This window comes from Mixophyes fleayi, chromosome 10 (genome assembly GCF_038048845.1).
Source record: "Mixophyes fleayi isolate aMixFle1 chromosome 10, aMixFle1.hap1, whole genome shotgun sequence".
NCBI lineage: Eukaryota > Metazoa > Chordata > Amphibia > Anura > Limnodynastidae > Mixophyes > Mixophyes fleayi.
Genome location: NC_134411.1, coordinates 16,868,220 through 16,894,750, shown reverse-complemented (window position 1 = coordinate 16,894,750; position 26,531 = coordinate 16,868,220). Strand labels below are relative to the sequence as shown.

Sequence of the window (26,531 nt, the reverse complement as noted above, 5' to 3'; positions counted from 1 at the left end):
AAATATACCCCTTTGTGACACTTCATATGTTACGCATGTTATTATATTAAATGAGCAGTGTAAAAGATACCGTTATCACTAAATGTCAGATATAATAATATCTTTCACTGCGGTTGGCATGCACGAAACATACAAATATGATGCACTTGACATTTTTTCATATAGTAGGTTTCAACTATAGCCATTGTTTCTCAGTTTCATTCCTCTCTTCCTCTCTTAAAGTCAATTAAGCATAACACTGCCAGAACCACCCCTATACCTGGCCTAGCTCCAGCCTCTTCTCCATGCAGCTGCTTGCCAATGATAAAATTCTGTGTGACAGCAATCCCTCATTAAAAGCTGCAAAACCCAAGTATACCAAAAGATAGCTAAATGAAAATAAAATCTTCAAATGTCTAATTCCTTAGTCATAACTACTATTCCAGTATTACAAAGGAATAATGCTCCCCCTACTGTGAAATAACAGCATATGAGAGGACACCATGAAGTTCCACGTCCTGCAGAGAAAACACAAGGCTGCTGGCCAACTGTTCTACAGAGGGCATGGCGCCGTGGTTTCTAACATTCTTATATGTCACGCAGCAACCAATATATTTAAAAGTTATCTCTAACTATTTCCATTGGACAACAGAAAAAGAACAAAGTAGTAGTAGTATGCTGTTAAGGTTACTGAAAAGCAGTAAATAATAATTCTTAAATTAAATTAACAAATGTAACTAACGTTTAGCATCTGTTGTCTTCTTTTCCGTGACCTTCCGAACGGTCACCTCTGTCTTCCTCCGTCCTTTTTCTTCAAGCTTTGCTTTATCCCTCTGCAGACGCTCCATATGTAAGCGCTTTAAGTCAACGTTGTCTGATGAGACACTATGGCAAATTTCTTTTCCCCCTCTTTCATTTTCCGCTGATGGTGACTGTAGATGTTTTTGGGTGCTGGAGTCATCCATGATCTGGGATTTTGGAACCACAGAAATTGGTTTATTTTTGGTTACGGAAATAGACCTATTTTTGCCGTCTCCTGTGCTTTCATGCTGCAGTCCATATTCCTCTGCTATCTGGTGAACCAATAATCGATCATGTGATGTTAGTGTTGACGGGAAAGTTAAGTGAGTTTTATCGTGGTCTTCTAAAAAGTCTTCAATCACTTTCCTAATGCTCTCTTTGTTTGAGGTGTTTTCTGTTTGTGCATCTAGGTCTTTATTCTGCTGGAAATTCCCAACAGAATGAGCCAGCTTTGCTGTGCTAGACTCCTTTGCCCGACTCTCAGTTATACTGCTGGATTTCTGGTTGCCCAGTTTTGAAGTTCCAGGCTTTTTTGACTTTGTGTTTCTGTCTTCTTTAATGTTTGTTTCTGGCTTACAAGAATTTTCAGTTTCATGGGAATATTTCTCGGGGACAATATCATCTAGGTATTCAAAAGCAGTCCGGACTTCCCCGTGTTCATTAAAGTAAGTCACCAAGTCTTTCAGAAAAGTGCTATTCCCGACAGTGTGGGAATCGCAAATTACAGCGACATGACGCCGGGCGCGGGTTATGGCTACGTTTATCCTTCTCTCTTCAGCCAAAAATCCCACATCGCCTAAAGGGATAAAAATGTCACTGTTATTAGGTCATAAAGTTAATATTCTGCTGAGAGATAAATAGATAATAACTTAGGGCCTGATTCATTAAGGATCTTAACTTAAGAAACTTCTTATTTAAGTCTCCTGGACAAAATCATGTTACAATGCAAGGGGTGCAGATTAGTATTCTGTTTTGCACATAAGTTAAATACTGACTGTTTTTTCATGTAGCACACAAATACTTGATAGCTTATTTGTACACTGAAATTTAAAGTTGATATTTGTGTGCTACATGAAAAAACAGTCACTATTTAACTTATAGAACTGAACTAAAGACCTGAAGCAGCATGCACTTAAAATTAACTAAATCTCTAACTCTCCAACATGCTGTTTCATCGCTGGTAACATCCTTCTGAAATGGGACCAGCATGTTGGAGAGTTAGAGAGTATAGACAGTGCAGAAGCCTAACCTAGGTCATTTGCTTACAATCTCCTAGATAATATAAACCATGCATAACATGGGAAGTTATGCCGCTGAAAGTTTAAAGGGACTTAACAAACTGATAAGCTTTGCTGTTTCAGCTTTATTGACTCATATTTACAACATGTTGGCCAAGAGCTGTACAATGTGGCTGCATTTCACTTCCAAATGTAAAGCGCTACGGAATCTGCTGGCGCTATATAAATAAATGTTGATGATGAATGTGTACGTTTATCTTTTAATCTAATTCAACTCAATTTTTCACTTTTCCCAGTCTGTTAAATGTCCTTGTTTTTAGTCAGTTTGAAGAGCTAAATGCATTACCATTACTCTATCTGTGTCACACAAGTGATACATTTCAATATGTAGAACACTTGTAATTAAAAGTATAATATGCATAATGGAAGCTCAGCATGCATTAGGTAACAGACAGCTGCTAACAGTCACTGCTATGGAGGTACCCATGAGGGTTGGAATGCTCGGTACACTATCATTTCATCTATAAAGGAGGGCTTTCATAGTCGCTATGCACAGAGGAACAGAGCAGCAATCAATGTAATTAAACCAGTACTAAGATTAACCCTTCAATACAGCAATTGCTCAACAATAATAATGGGAAAATAATCTATATCTTGCATAAAGCGATGGTGGATTCAGGGCCATGGCCAGCGATAATAATCGCAGTTGATTAAATGACTGCATTCTCACCTTTTTAACCCCTATTAGATTCCACTAGGACAACAAAGCTGCAGTGGAATATCAGGTTGACACAGAACAATGTATTCTACCTTTATGGTTCTGAAAGTTTAAACGCGGGGGTTTAGTAGTTCTTCATTTAAAGACAAGTCACTACTTCTGCTGTCGATTGTCAACAGCACAATGATCCAATCAACTAATTCCTAGGAAATAGAATATTCAACAGTAATTGCACAAATCACTCGGATGTAGTGTAGAATCTCCTTATTAATACGACTTACTTTTTGGCTTGCATGTGAACTCCTTCAACATCATACTTGCCAACTCTTCCAGAATGTTCGGGAGACTCCCAAAATTTGGGTAGGTCTGCCGGACTCCCGGGAGAACAGGCAAGTCTCCCACTTCCTGCCCATCTGGAGCCCCGCCAGCCGCAAACAAAAATGATGAGTTTCCATCATGGGGCCAAAATTACGCGATTTGCCCCGCCCTCCCGCTCCCTGGGATTTACCAGATGCCAACAACCCAAAGTTGGCAAGTATGAATGTCATTCATATTTTATTTTAGCCTCCTTCTGTGATTTTTTTCTCCATGTTTTCAATGAGGAGGCACAGTTATTTATTTTAGTTATCCTGAGATATGTCAATTGTTCTCCTTTGCTCTATGCAGTGGATAGAAATGCTTACAGAGACCAGTATTGTTCTGCACCCCACTGCAGATAGATGAAACAACTTTTGCTCCTTAGAAAAATACATGGCTAAAAAGTTCAGAAGGAAACTACAAAGATAAAGACATCTACAGATGGAAAAGCCCTGTAAATAGGAACCCATCATCCATACCTCATCTCTTGTTAAAGCTATGTTTCCCATGCTATTATAGGATCTTAAAAGCCTAGTACCCATAAGAAAATAGATTATGATAATAAATCTCACAAAATATTAAAAAAACATCCTTACCAATGCACAGTTTTGCTTTTCAATCACATTAACACACTCAATCCCTTCCTGTGACCAAGCTAAGTAGTATGTAGATATGATCCTGCAACCTTTGGCCTTAAGCACACATAAACTCTATGTAAATCCAGCTAGAGGGGTCAATTTTTCACTTTTGCACTGCCGGGATAGGGTGTGGAGAGAAATGTAAAATGTACAAAGGGATTTGGATTTGGGACTAGCGCGAGTCCTAGCTCAGCTCTAAATCAAAGTGTCTACATAAAGCTGCTTGAGCCCAGATATTATACTTACAGAAGCTGGAGAAAAGATAGTTGGCAAGGAGCCATGGTACACGCTAGGGTCCAAGTCTTAGTTACCATGGCAACCAGAGATTGTCCATCCCAGTATATGAATGACACGGATCTACCCTTAAATTAATGTCCTGTGCGATGCACTGCTGCCACAAACACCCCATGCCTGATGTAGATTTACACTGCACTGCCTCTACATTAATGATGATCAGCTTTCCCATGTAGAAAATATAAATGAATATACCATCTTTACACTAGTAACATATCTTTAAATCTAAGTAAAAGACAATTTTGCCATTGGGCAGGATTCATTTTCACTAATGATATCCTTTGAAATATAAACAAAATGAAAACTGCTGATGAGCAATTTCTAGCACTATAGAAGCACTGGTGTATAGAATAGAGTCATTTGTATAAACCAGGGATAAGCAACCTGCGGCTCTCCAGGTGTTGTGAAACTACAAATCCCAGCATGCCTTGCCACCTATCGGCTGGGTATCTACTGGCAAAGCATGCTGGAACTTGTAGTTTCACAACACCTGGAGAGCCGCAGGTTGCCTACCCCTGGATAAACTATAACCACAATTATGCATTTCTCTTAGGTGATCATGCAATAGTTTCATTAAATGTAATATTACACAGCACTGTAACATTTCTATTGTTATACTGCTCCTCATTTAAGGCATTTCCTACACTGTAATGTATGTACATAGCAGCAAAGTTACAGAAAACACATTGTACATGCATGTTCAGGTCACTGACCTTTAACATTGGATCTTACGAAGGATAATACAACCGCTTCCTTCTCCCTTCCCTGAAAGCCATCCACAGACTTTATTTCTAGATCTGGGTACCTGTGCCGGAGACACTGCCTGAGCATATCCACCTGAGAAAGAGAAGAGAGGGATCTGTTGGACTTCACAGAGGAACCAAATAACATTTTCCTGTATTTCCCCAACTTGATCTGGAAACGCAGAACAAATATATTCAAAAAGTTCCCATAACAAGACAGACCACAGGAAGTGACAAATGGCGTGTCACTTTGGTTTCTATCATTCACTGAAAATGATGGGATTGGCTACAAGCTGTTCTATCTCCGCCCACTGATAAACAGAGACAACCTCAGATGAGCAGGAATTGAAGACTGAATACAATAAGGTGCTCACACCATAGCAGAATGCAAAAAGGCTGTCAGACAGGCGTGAGGCATGCTAGCTAATGTCTGCTGTAGTTCAGGCATGGTCTCGACACCTGTGGATGTTGGCTTTTATCGTACCAGTAGTGTGCTGTGGATTAACACACAGCTGCCAGGAGTTAGGACATCCCCCTGAACAATGGGAAACCTTGGGGACACAGAACACAGGTAAGTAATATTTTGGATTCATGTTTAACTTCTAGAATTCCACCCAAAGCTGACCACCAATGTTCATGAGAAAGCGCACTACTACTTTTCTATGAATCTGCAACATCATTAAGGTCCCATTCACCAGAAATTATAAGAGTGCCCAAGGTGACCTTGTCAACCTCTAAATACATTTTTTGTGTGTTTTAAATGTAATTTCCTTTAACTATTGTACCAGGTTGTGGTGTGTAAAGAAATATAACAAAGCATGATATGGGCATTATACGTTATGGTGAATTGAAAGATGAATTATGTACACATTTTGTCTTAACTGAAATACCAGTTATACAGATTCCTCGTTACTTAGTTCACCATGGCTGCCTATGTATACATTCGCTTCTTATACCAAAGCAAAAGTGTAGCTTATATTAAAACACAGAATATGAATAAATGTACTTTGGTTACTACTGTGGTCTAGTTCAGGGGGATGTTTCAACACTGGTTCTTAGCAACTTGTAGCTTTGGTTTTTCAGGGCAATTGAGTTAGTGGTTAAATCATTTAACAGGTCATGCATTGAAAGAGCTGTGTGAAGCCAGGCTGCAGTACCTTCATCATCATCAGCTATTTATATAGCGCCACTAATTCCACAGCGCTGTACAGAGAACTCACTCACATCAGAGCCTGCCCCATTGGAGCTTACAGTCTAATTTCCCTAACATACAAACAGACCGAGAGAGACTAAGGTCAATTTAATAGCAGTCAATTAACCTATCAGTATGTTTTTGGAGTGTGGGAGGGAAACCGGAGCACCCAGAGGAAACCCATGCAAACACGGCAGGAACATACAAACTCCACACAGATAAGGCCATAGTCAGGAATTGAACTCATGATCCAAGTGCTGTGAGGCAGAAGTGCTAACCACTAAGCCCCCGTGCTGCTACCTTGAAACTTTTCCTCAACCACTGATGACCAGGAATGGAAAGTCATGGTGTAGATCAGTCATGCACAACATATTTGGTCCAAGGGTCACACTGGGAGATTCTACTTATTTGAAGAAGCCATAAAAAATACTAACTAGCTTAAGAATTTAAAAATACGTAGAATTTCGTACGGGATATTGTGAAAGTCTCTGTGGGGATAGAAGCGAGTTGGCTTCCAACAGCAGCAGCAAAACTTAATCTCACAAGAGGAGACTTTGATCATTTTTTACTTGCAAGACTAAGCTCCATGGTGCAGGGACAGTCTGGCAACAAATAAACTGATTCATTCTGATTTGCTGCCAGACTGTCTGAGCTCCCAGTCACAGTCCACACCCCTGCAGTGAGGCATTGCCGGACAGGACAGATACAGTGGGACCCGCAACAGAAATACTACAGTAGTATTTATTCCCCGACGTCCCGAGTATCCCTGTATCTGTACAGCTTCCAGCAGGCCAGATCACATGACCTCACAGGCCGTGGTTTGTGCGTCTATGTTCTACATTACATGCACACTGCAAACGAAAGGGAGAAGAGCTTTTAGTTGACCGTGATAGCCACATATAATGTAATCGAGGCTATAAACTCATAACAAAAAAAAAGATCAAAATATATATACACACACAAACACATATATTTATATATACATGCATACACTATATATATATATATATATATATATATATATATATATATATATATATATATATATATATATATATATATATATATATATATATATATATAAAGTGCACTTGTCAGCACACACAGTAGAGGCAACTACTTTGAAACATGTAAATAAGCTTGCAAACAGGCCCCTCTTGCCTCTTTGTTTGTTAATACCCAATACTAAAATGCCGAAGCAATCCGCTGTGGAGACAAATCGTAGGTTCCAACATGACAGTACACTCCGATGGTGGAACGCATGTGGACCGCAATACGGAAGTGGATGGATCAGAGATAAAAAGGGTTGTGCAAATGTGTAGTCATACGCGTTTCATCCTCTGAGCCAGAGCCGTAACTTAGAATTCTAGTGCCCTGGGCGAGAAAGACTAATGCCGCCCCCCTAGCCCTCAATTTTAACCAAATTAACCTAAAATATTCGTAAATTGCGCCCCCCTTCAGCGTTGCGCCCTGGGCGATCGCCCCTGTCGCACAGCCCTAGTTACGGCCCTGCTCTGAGCAGACATTCTCAAGGATTGCTTCGGCATTTTAGGGACAGCGTTAGGGTAAGTCACCATCTGCCTTAGTGGCTTTTTATGCTCTGCCTGATGCCTCCCTTCATGTGTTCAGAAAAGAGCTATAAACATATTACCAGTATACACGTTCATATGTGAATTTATATGTTTTTTTGCGCTCCCTCCCTTGTTGTCTATTTATCATTTCTAAGGAAGCAGCATTTTACCTCACAATTCTAGAAAGCACTTACTAATATCTATATACCTATGGTATGATAGTTCTCGCAAAGAACTAAGCAATATGGCTGCAACATGGCCAGATGTGATATAAGGTCATAGTGCTGAAGTTGTGATTTTTGAGCCTGGCCTAGCTGACTAAGAACAATGACACTACTAGATATTGTCTCAAACAATTTGATGCCTATCTGGTACACAGCTAGAAATGTAGAGAATAAGTTATTTATTGAAGGGGCAAAAAAACCTATTTATGCTGACTTGGTTAAATAGGCTGAGGGGGTAATCAACATTGGAAAACCTCTACTATTTAGTTAGCCTGCCCCCTTCTCATAACAGCCTTCTGTGGGTGTCCTCTTCCAGAGAACCCCACCTTTACATGCCATTGGCTTGCACCCTGCCTGTCACCTCCATCAGCGGTCTCCTCTACATGCCATCAGATGGACTAAACAATTGGTAGCTCGAGGACTGGGTTTGGACCCCTCTGGACTAAACCTTTACTAGCCACTCAAGCGGCTAGGACAGGAATTTGCATTGTATATAGCAGATGACTGGATTGTCTGCAGCTTCTCTGAAAATAGTGCAGTTGTACTGGGATCCAAATCCCAGTGGGATCCCAGTAGCTTGGAGAGCTATACCCTTCCACTAAACAGGGTTGAGGGGCTGTCTAAATAAAAGAGGTTGTACAAAACTGGACTATTACAGTACACTTGTTAGGGAAGCAGCAGTGGTACAACTACTACAACCTCAACCTACTCATCAGGCTCAATGTCCAGCGACAGCTAGTTCAAGTAACTAACTTTCATCCCAATGGTTCAGACTTGTGGTCTGCAGAGTGAAGCAGTCGACTGCATTTCTCTTCAATAAGCCCAAGAAAACCCATCCTTCAGCCCGTTAACAATGAAAAGGCTTACCAGCCCTCCACTTAACCCTCTTTCCATGCTCGCTCTCATCTCCTAGATCCTCCTTTGAAAAGGGTGCGCTTGCTCCCCTCCTCTGACTCCCTCTGTGCCTACTGTCTGTTGCCCTCCCTTTAGGATGTAAGCTCAAATGAGCAGGGCCCTTCTCCCTCCTGTCTCTCTACCTTCTCTTCTGCTCCAACCTCAATATTCTTGATTTTCCTGGAGCATCTGAAGTCTCGGTATTACTCGTTTATTGTTCTGTACTGTTATTCCCTGTACTGTCCATTGTTTGTACTGTGTTCGGCGCTGCGGAAACCTTGTGGCGCCTTATAAATAAATAATAATAATAATAATAATAATAATAAAAGGGTGTCTGAGAAACAGTGTCAGTAAGCTTGAACCGTTTCTTTTTTTAAAGCCATTAAACCTAACGATAAATAAGAAAATGTATCCTTTTATATCCTTCAAAAGCGAATTCATGTCACTCAGCTACATAGCAAGTGCACATGAAATAGCTTATACACAGAAAGTGTGGTGTGCATAGACAATATGCTTACCCCATGCGAACAGCTACATGAAAATGTATCAGCAGCTCTTTAGTGACATTTTTATTTTCCAATTCATTTGGTAACAGACCAAAAGAGCAAGTCAGATCTCCCAGTAATAAGAACTGTAATGCAAGCTGCTTGGATTCCATACTTCACATAGCAGATAAACACATCGCTCCTGTTCTCGGCTACTTCCGACAATACAAAGGCAGCTGTAAACGTTGTGAGATGTTTATCCTCACCTGAAGATTGTAGGGTGCTATAACGGCAATATCACGGGCTTTCAATCCAGCGCTAGTCAGAGCCTGAATGTGTAAATCCACCAGCCGCACCTCACCTGGCAGGAAAAAAAAGCAACGCAAGGAATATTTGCATGTAAATGAGATTTCAAATGGCTAAAAGAAAATGAAGTGCGGGTACAAAGCTCTAATAAATGTATAAATATTCTGTAATGTCTATTCAGATCCAGTTCAGTGGGAAAGGGCTGGGAACACACTAGAACAATTCATTTAAATTAAGTGCTCTGAAATTATTTTAAATGAGAAATTCACAGTTCCTCAAGAATATAACTTAAACACGCAGAAAAGACTATTGGATTTTTGTGTTTAAGAAGATCACTAATGTAATTTTTCCATCGCTTGACTGAGCTTCACACCTGGTTTTCTTTTATTCATGGGAAATAAGGACTCTTGTAAAATTTATATTATTATTTTTATATTGTAATGATGTCATCGCCTCCTGGGACTAACTAATTGGGCTCTAATAACATTTTCTTGGAGAGGATTATCAGTCAGCTATATCCTAATTTACAGAACTTGGCATTAAGGAGGGGACAGGTCAACCCGACCTGAGGAATGGTACAGCATCAGCACCATTTATTTATATAGCACCACTAATTCCACAGCGCTGTACAGAGAACTCACTCACATCAGTCCCTGCCCCATTGGGGCTTACAGTCTAAATTAGTAGTAGAGATATGCCAGATCCGATCAAGTAGCGCTGTTCTAGCTGGAGACAGAAGAGTCGCCCACGTTCTAGCTATTAATAGTTTAGATACATTACATATATGCATTACTGGTTTGTCTGTGGGCTTGCTCAGGGTGGCAATTTGTTTAGAAGTGTTAAAGGATCCCTTGGGATCCGAATGCCAACGATCTGCTTAATCAGATTTATGGTAGTGTTCTAAAATATTTGGATGATGGGGCACTCCCACCAAATGTGTAGGAATGAGCCAATGTCACCGCAGTTTCTCCAACATCAGTTGGACGAGAGGGATAGATACGATGGATTTCTGGGAACCGTTTTTTATTAAACTGGTGGAGAAATGCAGTCAATTGATGTGCAATTATTGGCTAGTTTTGCTTTGCACTTCATATTAACACATATATATATAACTACAAGTTAACCCGTGCATGATACTCATGCATTCTAGTCAAATCAAGCTACATAAGGTGTTAAAAAGGTTCTTGTCATGCATTTGGGCCTAGCCCAGGCCTCCTCAGGGGAAGAGCGTTACTTCCCGACGCAAGCGCCCTTTTTTAACGTGGTTTTGTCCACATGTCACCACCTCATCATTATTCTCCATCACCTCATCCTTCATCTTCATCGCCACATCCTTCATCAAGCTACTTAAGGTGTTAAAAACCCCCCACTGTCACCGCCGGCAACCACCAACCACTCCCAACTGTCACTTCTCCTTCAAGAAATATGTAGGTCAGTGTATAACTCTGCCCAGCAGGTGGCGCTGCAGCTTGGGTTTTTTTTTCCCCACACACGCCACTAGGCATTTATATAGTAGATCCTGGAGTACATGCTTCTGCTCACTGTTGCCCTTTGCGGAGGATGTCTTTTACTATTAGATCCATGCTCGTGAAACATTAACAAGTTGAGCCATCTTCGTCACTGAAGTTCCTGACAAATGCACCCCAACAATCACTTTATTTTAAAGACACCAAGGTCTTCTCTTGCAGCATGGTAGCCATAATTAGAGGCAACTAACCCAGCCCTGACCATTTTGGAATATTATTAGTTTTACACACATGCGCCGCAACTGAATGGAACTCTTGCTTTCAAAATGCTTGGTGTCCCTCATTTACCCAGCTGCCTCAACTTTTTTCTCCACTACATGTATTTCAGTGAGCATTTATTTTGGCAGGGGATGAGAGCAGTAATGCTATAGGAAAGTGTTTATTTCTGAATGTTATATTTTATCTGGTTCTGCATCTTTCAAATTATTGGACTAATATAATAATGTACTATCTAGCCAATATTTTTATTTATAGATCATAAATCTTTCTGGAGACAGAGCAAATTTATTAGATATTTTTTTATTTATTTTGCACTGTAAGTAGTCACAAGTTCTACCACATTCAGCAAAAGGTCATCCCCAGGTAATAATGCTGTAAGTTAGTAAGGTACCTGGATTGCCTTTGGATTGCTCATCTTCAACTTCTATCTCAAACAGGCCGCAATGTGCAGTGTCAATCAGTAGCAAAGGAATGCTGGTCTCCTCTGTTAATGCCACCCCCGGTAAGTCTCTATGATCAATCAACAGATAGTACAATCAATAATTTCAAGTAGGTTTGTTTCATGTCATGTACACATCCACTCTCCCCATGTATATATGCAGATAACTAAATAAACAGAAGAGTCTACAAATGTACTAGATATGGGCTGTTCAACCAGTAGCCCTCAGGTCACAAGTCGTCAAAGGGAATTCCATAAATCCCTAGCGAAAAGGGAGAAGTCTTGTAGGCGAGAGTGAGAGGTGCTTATCAGAGAGAAGGCGAAGAGCTACTCGGATATAAGAGAGTATTACGAGATTAGGTTTAAGATGTATGAATGGGTAGTGTTGCTGATAGCGCTGTAGGTCAGGATGAGTAATTTGAAATGGATACTGGAGGATACAGGGAGTCAGTGTAGAATTTGTAGAGTGGTGTGTCGGATGTGAAGCGGCAAGAGGAAGATTGACAGTTATGAAAGATTAAAGCAGAACAGAGAGGTGAGGAGAATGTCAGATGGGAGAAGGCTGCACTGACTGAGGCAGCGTGTGGTCCTCCAAAATATAAGGTACAGATAGTTACACTATGGGGGAGATTCAATTCACAGCGTTGTTCTTTAAAACAGCGCGGGTTGCGCATCTTTACCGTTACTATTGTAATTGATGCACATCATTACCGTTAGTACGGTAATTTTAACATGGATTTCTGCTCAAGGCGGGGAATTGAATGTCCCCCTATGCGCGCGAGATTGAATCCTACCCTATTCTTCTATTATGGTCATCCTGCTATAAAGCACGACCAGTGCAAGAAATAAGATGGTTAGCTTTAGATTTATAGATTATTTTGCCCTAGACCATTGCTATGCTTTAACTGAGTAACTATTAACCACGGAAATTTATAACCCGACGAGATCCTTCTACTCCATGTATTTAACTGGCCAAATGACTGTCTCTAGTAGATAAAAGAAAAAGTATTGACAATTCAGAACCCCCTGAACAGTTCTATACAAATATGTAATGGAAAAATGCTTTATAGCTTGGATAAATCCCTACTATGGACATTCCCTTATTCTAAACTCACTCTATTAGGTAGCGAATAGAGGGAGGCTACCCTCCTCCCTATTATTTAAAGCTGGAAGCTGTAACAAAACAATTGTGCTGTGTGCTTACAGTACTGAGCTCTATGGAAAAGGATGCACAGATTCCCCCACACCGAGCTATGAATACACAGCACCATTGGCTCATTGCAGCTTCTGGCTTCAGGTAACAGAAAGGTGTTTGTAGGTCCAGTGGTAGAGAACCCCCTCTCCCCAGTAACTATATGGAGGCCAAGTTACAACTAAAGGAAGTTCTAAAAATGTGAACTACCCCTTTAAGAGTGCTGAGATTAACCCCTAGGCTTATATGGTGGTGAAGACTGATAGAATGATGTGTTTAACAGGAGGTTAAATACCACCTAAATACATTTTATAAAGATATAACAAATCCAGTTAATAGGGTGAAAAACAAATGTTCTCGAACCACTAAGCAAGTCTATCAATATCTGCTTACTACATAATATTAGACAAGGTTAGCACACATGCTGGATGGTAAGGAGTACGAGTAATGACTTACTTGAGTAAATGGTGTGCAACAGAGGAATGTGCAGTCAATCTCCCGCCATACAACGCTTGCGATGCCCAGTGCATTATAGATTCATGCATACGATACTGTACAGTCAGCATCTTCACCACTCTATCACCATACTTCTCTATTATACGTTCCATCAAGCTCAGAGATAGACCTTTAGCTGCAGCTCTGTAGAAAACAGACCAATGGTGAGTGTTTATACAGTATGCATGATACCTGTAAAGAGGTTTTCCATCTGCAGTACACATTACTGTAATGTATTGTCTTGCTGCAACATTTTCAAAATACAGGTTATATTGCTGTATCATTTTGGCCTTTTTCTATGATTTTCAGCCACCTATTTATACTTTCTGCGAAGTCTGTATATCACCAGACAGACAAAAGACAAAGCAATTCACTTAGTGAAAGTTGCAGGAGATCACGTGCAAACCAAGACGTTAAGGCCGTATGAAGGTGTAAAACACCATGCTGGAAAGCCAAGAACAATTTTACACACACTTCTACAAAACAAGAAATGACAGATTAAAAAGGATTATAACCTAAACTGACACTGTAATACTATTTTTGGTTTCAAAAGCAACCATCATTTGTATTTATTTTTCCATCAAAGGACTAGATAAAGGGGGAATTTCAGAGATGTACAAAATAGTTTAATTATCCTATGAAGGGATTAGTGATTGAAACCCTGAAGATAAGTAAAAGCAAACTATATAGCTAGTCAAAGAGCAATGTTTAAAATGTAAAAAAAAATCAAAAAAAAATCAGATAATTTGGTGAGAATGACAATTCTTTAACAAAGACACTTCTTTTTAACATGTATCATACCGGCTGAGAAACAGAGTGTGTGGATTACAGCTGGCCTAGAGGCAGGAGCATGCGGTCAAAGGGTGAGTTTCGTCTGTGCACACATGCATGGATTTGGGAATGCATAAGCCCAACTCATATCAGTAGGCCACAGCATATGCTGGGGAGCATTTAATGAAAATTGGGACTGTGTGGCAGGTGTGGTATGTGGACAAGGCAAGGGTACACTATAACACTGTTGTAGCAGGACTGTCTGCTTTTCACCAAATCCTTATGATTTGGAGGAATGGGGAATTGTGGGCAGCACAGTGACCTAGTGGTTAGCACTTCTGCCTCACAGCCTGGGGTCACGAGTTAGATTCCTGACCATGACCTTATCTGTGTGGAGTTTGTATGTTCTCCCTGTGTTTGCGTGGGTTTCCTCCGGGTGCTCCGGTTTCCTCCCACACTACAAAAACATACTGGTAGGTTAATTGGCTGCTATCAAAATTGACCTTAGTCTCTCCCTCTCTGTCTGTCTGTCTGTGTGTGAGTGTGTGTCTATATTAGGGAATTTAGACTGTAAGCTCCAATGGGGCAGAGACTGATGTCAATGAGTTCTCTGTACAGCGCTGCGGAATTAGTGGCGCTATATAAATAAATGATGATGATGAATGATGATGATATGAGTGGTCCCTGGGAGTGTCCAATAATGAACTAAATAAACCAAAAAGAGAAATAAGCAACAGAATATCTTCTTATTATGCCTTCATAATCTTGCACTGTCCATAAAACACATAATATACTAAATGTCAAGGGAGGAAAAACTGAGAAGACCAGTAAAATCAGCCTTCCAGTTACATATATGTTTGTGCCTTCTATTTAAAGGATGACTCCACACAAAAGTGAAAACTTAGACTTCCATCTGATACAGAAGTGACATCGACACCTGCTCAGCTTATTTCAAATGGGCCGAGCAGGAAGAGCAGAGCGGAGACAAGACCGATATTTATGTTTTGGCAAAGCAACTTTAGACTATCGAAGTAATACACAGTATATGTTTTATGGAGAGAGAGATCAGACTTTCTATTTTCAGCATATTGCATGTATGTACTGTATATTACATATATAAATATATTTTTAATCTTATGGACTTTAGATAGAAAAAAAGGTGTAAATAAAACAAAACACTTTCATGTTTCTTCTAAAAATTGTACCCTAAAATTTGACAAGATAGTTCTTGTGAGTATACGGCTGTTAAATGGTCTGACACAATTATACAAACAAATAAACAAAGTAATACATTTTAGATTTGGAAGCATGTTTTTTTTTCTCTTGTTCCATATAGTACGCAAGTGCGGATAAGGCTGGAATTGAGTGGGCAAAAATCGGGAATCATGGTGCTCATTTTGTAGGCTTGGGAAAACATACATTCTGGCTAAAGTTCATCCGTTACCATATTTATGTAATATCGACTCTGTGCCAAGTTACATGGCTCCTGTGCAGATCACAGGAACTGGAAGGCTGTCACTGATAGGGGTAGATTTTTTAGAACAACGCGGTCCGCGTATTATTACAGAGCTGAGGGCAAAAATCAGCAGTGAAATTACCGTAATAATGCGCAGCTATTACCGTAATGATAATAGAGCGCGGGACGCGTTGTTCTAAAGGACAACGCAGGAAATTCAATCTGTCCGATAGTCTGGTTCCAGGGGCAGCTTGTTAAAGTATGCTGTACAGCTGCCATCATGGCGGTACACCGACCTCTAACCAGTGCAAGGATAATAGCTTCTAACTCGATGTATATTTACATACAGATGCTAGATAAAGAACACCACTCTTTGTTTATGGAATAAAAGGACTAAGCTCCTCCCCCAGCCTACTTATCCCCCTTTCACATAAGGAAGCTCAGTTTGAAAGTAGCAATACATGCAGAAAATATCTAGAATAAACAAACATGTCTGAACCGAGGAAGGATTACCACCCAACTGAGAAAATAACAAAGGGTTATTTCGGTAGTGGGGAGGAAATCAGTAAAATGGATTTAATGGCAAGTACAAAATAACATTTTCTAATTCTGATGGACATTCTAGAAACTGAAAGTAGGGATGTCCAAAAGAATATAGTTATGGAAAGGAGAGGAGATGGCTACAGTACCTTTCTGCCAACAATCCAAGAAAATGTAGTGAGATTGTGAAAGGTGGATCAAGTGGACAACCAACACACCTCTTTGAAGGAGAGATATCGAAAAAAAATTCAGAAAGGTTAGAACTGCTCTTCCTGAAGAGCTGATCAGGCCAAAATTAAATTTAGCCAACAAAAGAAGACTGCTACAGCAGAAACCTGTACCTTTAGAGAGCTTACGGACAGGCCTTGAATAAGACAGGCTTTCTTTTGAACTGCATAGTCTTTGTTACACATTCTGAGAGGCCCATACAGAATAAGGACATAAAAATCCTAGACAATAACACCAGGCCCTTGAGAGTGTGATGGTCTAAGAGATCCTCCACAAAGAGGTCAGGGTGCAGCGTGAGCTAACAGGGCTGATCCATCACCAAAGACCAAAACTCAAATACCAGACTCTCCTAGGACACTTCAGAGCCAAGGGTCCATGAGGTTCATGTAAAAACCAACTAATTAAAGACCTCTGAATGTGGAGACCACTCTTCTAGGTCCACGATTTGTTAACTGAGGAACTTTTACCCTGTGGATGAAGGTGGTTAAGAGAGTTGCTCCAGCCTCGTTGGCCTACTTTAAGATTCTTTCAGTTTCTGCCACTACTAGGATGCTAATCATGCCACCCTGATGATTGATTGCTATCAGGAGCTGTAGGAATCAGAGGCCAAGGGATCCTAATTATTTTCTACCCAGGATGGGTAATGAGAATATTAAATTTGGTAAAGCCCTTCTTTTTTGACATTGAAGATTAAAGGCAGTGTGGGAAGGTCTGACTGGACATGAACAGACTTATGCCACAGGAGGTGACCCCACTCTCTAAGGACTCCATGAACTGAACTGAGTTCTATCCCATTTACAATGTTCAAGGCGTGTACTTCCCATGTCAGAATCGACATGTGTTGACTTCCAAACAACAATCTGAAAATTTGGGCTAACTGATGAGGTGACAAATGCAGAGTACAAACGTGAACCTGGGCAAATGTGATTATAAAGACCATGGCCCCGTAAAGGGTAAAGACCTAGCAGTTAATGGCAGTCCTTGGAATATGCAAGGAAGGCCTCAATCTCCTTGGAAAGAAGAAACGCCCAGTAAAGACAGGTGTCTATAGAAATCCCAGGAAGTGCATCCTCGTAGTAGGAATGAGAGAGAACTTGGAAAAGTTCTCAATCCACCGATGCCTCTGCAACTCTGACAGAGAGATCTAGACATGGATGTTCAGAATGTTCTGTGGGGGTGTTTTGATCATCAGTGCAGAATGGCAACGCCCTTCCTGAGAAGGTGAGTTGTAAAGACAAACATCATATTGTGAACACTGCGGGGACTGAACTTCCGGGTGAAAGATGGACCACTGCCCAAATCTCAAGGCTTTTTGTTTCCCTCCCAAATCAGAACATAAAAGTTAGGTGGCATGAGACACTCTACCTTGAAATGCTCTTGTATGAGGAGGGAAACTTATTTGAAGACTATGAAAATTAAAATGAAATAAAACTCAAACAACGTTGTTAAAGTATAACCCGGACAAATGACCTAAGCCAGCAGGAAGAAAATAGATGCATTCACTAAAAGGACAAGAGCCCACTGATTATTCCTGGCTCAGTGAAGTCCAGCACATATCATTGCCAGGGCCCAGGGGTCCACAAGAGGCTCTTTCTACATCCCCTATCTGAATCGGTCTTCTACTGGATGAGGGGATATGGCAGGTAGAAAATACTTGGGACGATAATTTTTTAATTAATCAGAAGGGATTTTTACTTTCCATGTTTGGCCAAGGCAAACTTGGAGCTTCAATTGCCTGACAATTTTTGCCTCACAACTCAAAACAAAAAAATCTTAAGTTTTATGCACATTAACTTGCCCCCTACCCTTTGTTTTCATGTATGCATTTATTTTGTCAACTTATATATCATTGTTTTATGCATATACAGTTTTTCCCACTGCCTGGTGCTGCAGAGCACTGTGGCGCTTTGCAAATCAATAATAATAATAATATTAAAATAATTATTGGGGTAAGAAGGTGCTCCTGCCTCCTGTAGTTTAATATATAAACCTTATCCAGCGATTGGCCAAAACAAACCTCTCCTTCATAAGGGAGTGAGAGTAAAGACTTCTTGGAACTGGTTTCAGTGACCAGCCAGAAAGTCCTATATGCTGCCACAGAATGTGCCAAGGCATCGACCTGAATCATAGGCTGCGTTACCTAGATAGATGCCTGAAAGCTAAAAAAGTTCCTCCAAGGAGGAAGCCTCTGAGAGAACCTCCCTTAGTTTGTCAGCCCACTTCCCTGTAGCCTTCACCACCCAGGTGATTGAAAGTCCAAGCAAATATTGGCTTCCTCCATAGTAAAGATAAACTTAAGAGGCCCCTCCTTAAAACTCAGGAGCCATGAGCATTGGAGCCGAATTCCACCGAAAAATGAAAGAAGTTGGCTACAATGGTATGAAGGACTCAAGCAAATGAATGGGAGATGAAAACCTGCTCCCGTTTTGACACTTTGCTGGATTCCCTCCATCAACGCCTGAATGGTGACATCATGTGTAGGCCACAAGAGATACCTGGCTCCCATGATGGTGTCAGACGGAAGGGAAAGAGACGCATGTTAGGTGTTGATGGCGGAGGGAGAGCACCTGACTGAGGCAGTTATACCAGTAATGGGGAAAAACATAGAGTCAGTTACCTGATAAGTTGTTGTCATCTAACATTTTGTGCCGAGAGCAGTTATAAAAATGAGCTTCCTGGTCTGGAAAGGGGGTAGTGGGTTATGTAGGCTGGGGATGGAGCTGAACCCCATTGTCAGTATGTGTCCCCTGAAGAGACATTATCCAAACAGTATTTAGAAGAATGCCGCAAGATGCCAATCAATCAGTTACTTACAGAATATTTCAGAAGGTGATTACATTTATCTAGCGAACAAGGTGAATGTAACTTTAATAGATTTTGTGGCTGTTGGAACAGCAATATTTTTAGTTTCAGCAGTTTTAAACCTGGGGCTAGATTTACTAACCTGCGGGTTTGAAAAAGTGGGGATGTTGCCTATAGCAACCAATCAGATTCTAGCTTTCATTTATTTAGTACCTTCTACAAAATGACAGCTAGACTCTGATTGGTTGCTATAGGCAACATCCCCACTTTTTCAAACCCGCAGCTTAGTAAATCTAGCCCCAGGTGTTAAATATTAAGCCAATATATCATAAGGAGTTAATACTTGTTTAAGGTGTTGACACATTATGTAGCTTTTTAATCTTTGTCAGTTTTAGAATTCTCTTTCAAGTACAGAAGAAGATAAACATAAGACATAAGTATTGACAATACAGAGGAACTGAAATCTCTGCAGTCCCTGTCTCCTTACTTGTGAGATATGATAGTGGGTGGAAGCTGTTTGTGATCACCGGCCAAGATACACTTTTTAGCCTGCAGTAGTGTGATCCAGCAGCTTGCTTCTAATGCCTGAGCGCACTCATCAATCACCACCAAGTCAAAATAATTATCAGGAAGCAGCTTCAGAGGACCATCAAGGGAGGCACCTGGCAAGAGAAACCATTTGAACACAGATCGATGTGCTTACAACTCTGTAATTTCGCAATGAAACATTATTGGTAATTAGCATGGAAATCTACTTCTCTAAATTAAATGCTGTATTTGCATGGCGCTGTGCCAGAATTTTGAGATCATTAGACAATCTGTTTGCAGGGATTAGGTTGAGAGTTCAAGCCTCGGAGCCAACACAAGTCCCCAACCTTGTAGATACAGCATCAGTCATGTGTAAAGGCTTCGATGGGGAAAAAAATAGGAATTTATTGCCCCATATTCATTATTTAACCATTTGTGACAAAGCCAGTATTCTCGTTATCGTTAATTTTTTCTACGTAACAGAAAATGTAAGAAAGCCGGTAACACTGTTGCACAACTCTTCATTATGATTATCATCTTTTGTCTATAATCATGACATATTATGCTGTGCTGTTCATTGAGGTGATCAGGACACAAAGGCATTATATACAATCATCATCATCACCATTTATTTATATAGCGCCACTGATTCCGCAGCGCTGTACAGAGAACTCATTCACATCAGTCCCATTGGAGCTTACAGTCTAAATTCCCTAACATACAGACAGACACAGAGAGAGAGAGAGACTAAGGTCAATTTTAATAGCAGCCAATTAACCTACTAGTAGAAAAAGTAAAGAAGTGTGGAGAACACTTGATGCATAAGGTATTGGAATAACAGACGTAGCTGCAGGTGGGGAAAGTGTAAGGGGGTAGGGTACGCAATTGCAATTGAGGGAATGCCAGCACTTAACCTGCCCACATAAAAATGTCGCCAGTGTGATTGGTGACATTGACAATGTTGCCAATAACAATGCCGACATTAAAAGAGCAATGCTGCCGGGTCTGGCGGCTGCACCCTGGACTCAGTGGCATTACCCCGGACCCGGTGACATTGTTCTTTTAATGTCGGCATTGTGATTGGCGACACTGCCGGTGTCGCCAATAACACTGACGAGATTGTAAACCTGTCTGCACATTGTAAGTGTCGGCATTTAGCCTGGCGACTGGAATTTCTATGCAGCCACCGGTGGTGGTTTTATTAGTAAAATTCCCATACTGTTACAGATACCCAACCTACCATATTTTACCTTGTCATTCATTCCACCACCTTTATTTATCTTCCATTTATTCACTCCTCAAACACCATTTCATCCCCTCATCCCATGATCAAGGAGCACGCTTAGCCTCCACAATATTTTTATCATGCTGAATGCTGCCCACATGGAATAATTCTGCTTCTCTTTGCCCTAGTGTAGAGGGACTGTAAGTAATTGGCTAAACTCTATGAGATCTGGCCATTCAGTGCTCAAATCGAGCATCCGGATGTCTTCCAGCATCACAAGGGACTGTTAAAGTATGGTTAGCGATGACTGCACATAAAAGCCAAGAGATCTATCAACTTCATTTACCAATATATCCAACTAATTTTAGTGGTCATCTTAGAATCACACACGGTGTGATAATAGGCCAATTATGTGTGGTCAACATACAAAGTGTTGCCACCCGAGGTATGTTTCTAGCACCTCCTAGAGGGAGGGTCTCTAGAAGAGTCCCCAGCTCAAATTATGCCACACAGTAGTGCCCCCAGTTCATATTATGCCACACAGTAGTACCTCAAGTTCATATTATGCCACACAGTAGTACCTCAAGTTCATATTATGCCACACAGTAGTACCTCAAGTTCAAATTATATCACACAATAATGCCACACATTTCATGTATACACACGGACACATCACCAGTATACTCATGTATTAATAAAAACATATATAGGCAGCTGTGTGCAACTTACCACTGGAGTCAGCACACATAGTCCAGTCTTAGCGTTTTCAACTCCACATTGGAACGGAAGGAGCTGCTGCAGCCAGGGATGCTGCAGCCAGGGATGCTGCAGCCACGAATGCGCAGCAGCTCCGTTTCATGAAACAGTTGAGGCAGGAAACAGCTGTGTATTAGGGTGTCCTTGTGCACACCCGGCGCACATGCTTATCCCAGCATATGTAATAAATTGCTCATATGTTTTTACCATGGCGCCCCACAGCTTTGACCAAATAAGTCTCTTGTCTCTCTCGATGGACAACTGGATATGTGTATTTCCGTAACAAAATTCCTACGTTATGTAAGCCTTCTGTACACACTTTTTTGCATCTTCGTTGGGCTCCAAATTAAGACTGGTCACAAACTTCAGCATTTACTATAGGGTTGGCTATGATCTGTTGATGCTGAACCTGTCGACAGTCAGACTGTTGACACAAAAATTTTGATTGTTATTGACTGGTTCAGTGTGTCTACGTGGTTAAAATGGTGACATCATGACGGTCGACAGGTAGTAAAGTAAACAGTCAAATGGCAATACCCCCGCCAGATGACAGACCCCCCCGGCACAATACAGTAAATAATATAGTAAAAAGAAAACAAAAAAAAACCCTAGAAAAAAGCATACCCCTACCTGCAAACAGCATAACCCTAGTGCTGCCACCCTAGTGCTGGTGCTAGGAAAATCGAAGGGGGTATTTTACTAGGCGGCACACAAGATCATTTAAAATTTTATTTTATGGACAAGCATGGATTACAGATGAAGAACGTGGATGTTGGCGACTACTACAGTTTTAAAAAAAAAAAATATTTCAAATATAGTAAATTTTTAAATGGGAGTGAGTGTGTGTTTTATTTACATTTTGTCTCGGTGCACTACAAGTCCCAGCAGGCCTAAGTGCTAGCATGTCCTGGCAGCCATTGTTATGCTGGTGTTTGTAGTACTACAAGCACCAGCATGCCCAAACTGTTAATGGCAAACTGGGATTGGTGCCACCAGTTTTTCACCAAGGACAAAACGGTGTTTTTTTTCAGCACGCGGCCGGACACCGTTAGGAGTTTTTTTTTTCCGCGGAAGCCATCTCCTTAGGGAATTCAGCCCCATGCTGACCAGAAAGGGGTTGTTTGTCAACATGGCAGGGGCATCTCACGCTGCGGTTGCCCCTGCTATTGTGTCACCAGCCCTGGCTGGCAAAGCCTAGTGCTGCTAACAGTAAAACTGAGGTGACCTCACATATTTTGTCCCCCCCAATTTTGCTAGTACCAGCCATGGCTGGCAGTACCAGGGTTTGGGGGTGGGGCACGCCGGTTGGCGGCATTGCCGTTAAGATGTTGACATTGTGACTGTCTACTACTTGTCAACAGTCACAATTTTAACCATGTAGACACACTGAACCTGTCGACATTTTGGTGTCAACAATCTGACTGCATCCCTTTACCATACAAACAACATAAACACTTGCAGCAGTTTATCCATAGTGTAGTTCTCACAGAAAACACAATATTAATGCTTTCTTTGTACATGCATGCTCATGAGTGTTAGGGTATGCCCGAATCTGAGCTGTGTTCACCACATGGTATATAGGGCATACGTGTGCTGTAAGACAACAGATGACAGACCATGAACAGGACAGAACAGTGCATGCTGTGATAAATCACCGGTGTGCACAAACTTTCCATTCTGCATATAAGTCATCCTCAAACCTCGCTTCATCATACGGTGACCACACGCAGACAATCAGTTGGGGATGTGTACTCTTGCAGTGTTTTTGCATTCCACTTTAATAATTATGTAAAAACAGACATTTCTGGGCATGATTTACAAAACACCTCGGTGAGGACTCACATGAGTCACCGTGACACACTCTATTTATATTCTTTTGGAAACATCCAACACAAATGACATATGAATCACAGAGCTTGAAGTTTATTTTATCTGGGAATCAATGTCAGCAATAAATAGAAGGGGCCCACTGGAAACAGCTCAGAATGTGATTAAAGCAGTGTGGTGCACTGAGCCCTCATTATCAGACTGACCTGTATTTGTGGCAAGGATGACATTAACGCCTTTCAACGTCTCGATCATGGCAGCCTCCTCTCTTTCTTTCAGCTCTTTCCGAAGAGCTTTGATTTCTGTTTTGAAGCTGCTTTTTTCTGTTCTGTGCTGCAGCTTTCTCATTTTTGCCTTTAGAATTGATAAAATAAGGTATCAGAATAGTCTTTATGTAGTTTTCTATTTAAATTGTATCCATATTCTATATAAAGTGAAAGCAGACATTTTTTTCATGTTTTTTTATTAAAAAAAGCAGCTTATTCACTGCACTTGGATCAGTGTCTGAGTGACGTCACTGGTTTCTAGTCCGCTGCATCCTCAAAATGCCTTTACTGTGTGTACGTCTAATATCCACATAATTTATACTGGGGTACGTTATTACATATATTATAAAATACACAACATTTGCAACAAAAAATAGCTATGTAAGAAACAAACATAAATGAAAAACTGAAAATAATGTAGGTAATTTAAGAACGGCTTAATAATACTTACAAAGGTCAGGTCAATATCTTTGCGGATATCAGCCACAATCTGCGCATTGTCACTACGTGCCAATACAGCATCCAGAGAGTGATGCTGCAGGGATTCCAGAAGACGTGCAGGGTGACCGAGACGTAAAATCCTCTCTTTGTACATAGCCAACCGCTCCACCAGATTGTCAACAGCTACATTAGAAGGAGTGCAGCAGAGAACCTTAAGAAGAAACACTGAAGATCTTAAACTCACTTGGGTACAACAGTTTTGTCAAGGTACAGTGAACGATTTATGTACCTGCCTTTCAAACAAAGTGTTTAAATACTACTATTCTGCACATTAGTCTGCTTAACTTCTAAACTGCTAATCCCACTAGTATTATAACCTCTACAAACTCTGTACGCAGCATACGAAATCCATTTGTTGAAGTTCAAAGGGGAAAACTGGAAACGGTGGGGTATACAGTGCGGTGTAGGAGCTTGTGCACTTTTTAAACTCCCTACTAAAAACTCAAGTTCCTCCCCCTTTAAAACCATTGACTGCCAGTGACTCCTCAGTATTTACTACAAAGTCCCGAGGACAGAACAAGCAGTGTGAAGTAAGTACGTGTCCTCCACTGGACTCAGAGAAAAGGATTTAATGCAAGTATAAAAATCTCATTACTTTTTCATCCTAAAGGGGACACTGGTAATGCTGGGGACGTCCCAAATCTGTCCCTAAGGGAAGGTACGCTCAGAAACTGAGGAGCACAGCACCTTCCGTCCAAAACTGGCATTGTTGGATGCAAAAATGTTGAATCAGCAAAAGTGTCTATAGAAGACAAAGTGGCCTCCCGACATAGCTGATTAGTCGAGGCCCCATGTCTTACTGCCCAGTAAGTACCCACCGACATGGTAGAATGTGATGTCAGGCTTATGGACCACAATGTAAGGCTGGCGAATTACCTAAGTAATCCACCTGGTAATGGTCTGCTCAGAACCTCTCTTGCGGGCATCAAGAGGTCAATCACAATGTCCTAATTCGGATGAAACATAGAAATTCTCTTAGGCTGAAAGGAAGGCTTAGTCCAAAAGACAGTCCTGTCTTACAAGACAGAGCCCCCAGCTCGAAAACTTTCCTGACTGTAGAGATAGTCAAGAGAAGGTTAGTTTTCCAGGTAGGGAACTTAACGCCACAGAATTTAATGATTCGAAAGGAGAATGCTGCAAGGCTTTCAATATCAGGCTAAGATTCCAAGGAGCGAAAAGAAAAATGATAAGGCAGACACCTGGGGGTACATATATTAAGGAGTGATTTTTGCAAATCTTTGCAATTTTGCATTTAAACACATTGCCGTTTTAAACGTAGCTGTCAAAGTCGCCTAATATCGCCGATTTGCAAAAATAACTCCTTAATATATTTACCCCCTGAATTTTCAATGAGCTAAGACTCAAGCAACTATCCAGACCCTTCTACAAGAAGAGTAGCAAATGGGCCAACTATAAAAAAAATAAACAAAAAAAATAGAGCTAGGTCTTCCAGAGCCTATGATAATTCCTGGCCAAAATCAGTTTCCTAGCCTAAAGCATGGTCTGAATCACGATGTCCAGGAAACCCTTGGCCTTAAGGATCATGGCTTCAACAGCCACGCCGGTAAAGCCAGCCGAGGTAAACTCTGGTGCTGTTGATCCCACCTGTCCAGCAGCTGCTAGAAGACTTCCGGGTGAAAGGACTATTCAACCTGGATGAAGGGCTTGCCTGCTCAGTAAATAGGTTTCCCAGTTCTCTACCCCTGGGATGAACACTGCCGTAATGGCCAGCACATTTTGGTCTGCCCAATGCATGATCATGCTGGTCTCTCTCTTGGCCAGGGCACTCTTGGTGCTGCCCTAACTATGTAGGTATGCCACCACTGTGGCACTGTTTGACTGAATTTTTACAGCCTTCCCTCACAGAAATGGGCAAGCTCTGAACAAAGTGTTGAAAATCATCCTGAGCTCCAGCATATTTATCAAGATCTTTGACTCTGGAGTCCAAAGACCCTGAAAATGGTACTGAATGGTGACTTCCCCTCAGTCTAACAGGCTGGCATGCGTGGTCAGCAGTGCCCAGTCCAAAATGGAGAATGTGCGACTCCTGTTGAGGTGGTCCCCTATCAACCACCAAAGGAGCAACTTCCTCACCCTTGGAGACAATATAAAGCATTATCTGGACAGGTGAAGGCGATAATTTTTTTTATTTTGCAATGGGTTCCATCTGGAACTCCCTTGAGTGGAACTGTGCAAATTGTATCACCTCGAAGTTGGAGATCATCTTGCCTAGCACCTTAATGCAGCAGTGGACAGACAAAAGTGTGCCGCCTTGATCTGTAGATTGTAATATCCTGCCTGGACAGTCACCCCAATGGGT

At 41.1% G+C, this 26,531-nt stretch overlaps 1 protein-coding gene across 1 annotated transcript in view; it reads right to left on the bottom strand.

Moving 5' to 3' along the window:
* IGHMBP2 (immunoglobulin mu DNA binding protein 2) overlaps positions 1-26,531 on the bottom strand; it is a 55,778-nt gene that overhangs the window by 10,764 nt on the left and 18,483 nt on the right. The window contains exons 6-13 of the mRNA XM_075187993.1: positions 24,162-24,362; positions 23,651-23,798; positions 19,596-19,770; positions 13,273-13,455; positions 11,577-11,695; positions 9,401-9,495; positions 4,739-4,862; positions 722-1,576 (exon numbers count right to left, since the gene is read on the bottom strand). Of these exons, the coding sequence (XP_075044094.1) occupies positions 722-1,576; positions 4,739-4,862; positions 9,401-9,495; positions 11,577-11,695; positions 13,273-13,455; positions 19,596-19,770; positions 23,651-23,798; positions 24,162-24,362 (1,900 nt within the window). The remainder of the gene's footprint in view (positions 1-721; positions 1,577-4,738; positions 4,863-9,400; positions 9,496-11,576; positions 11,696-13,272; positions 13,456-19,595; positions 19,771-23,650; positions 23,799-24,161; positions 24,363-26,531) is intronic.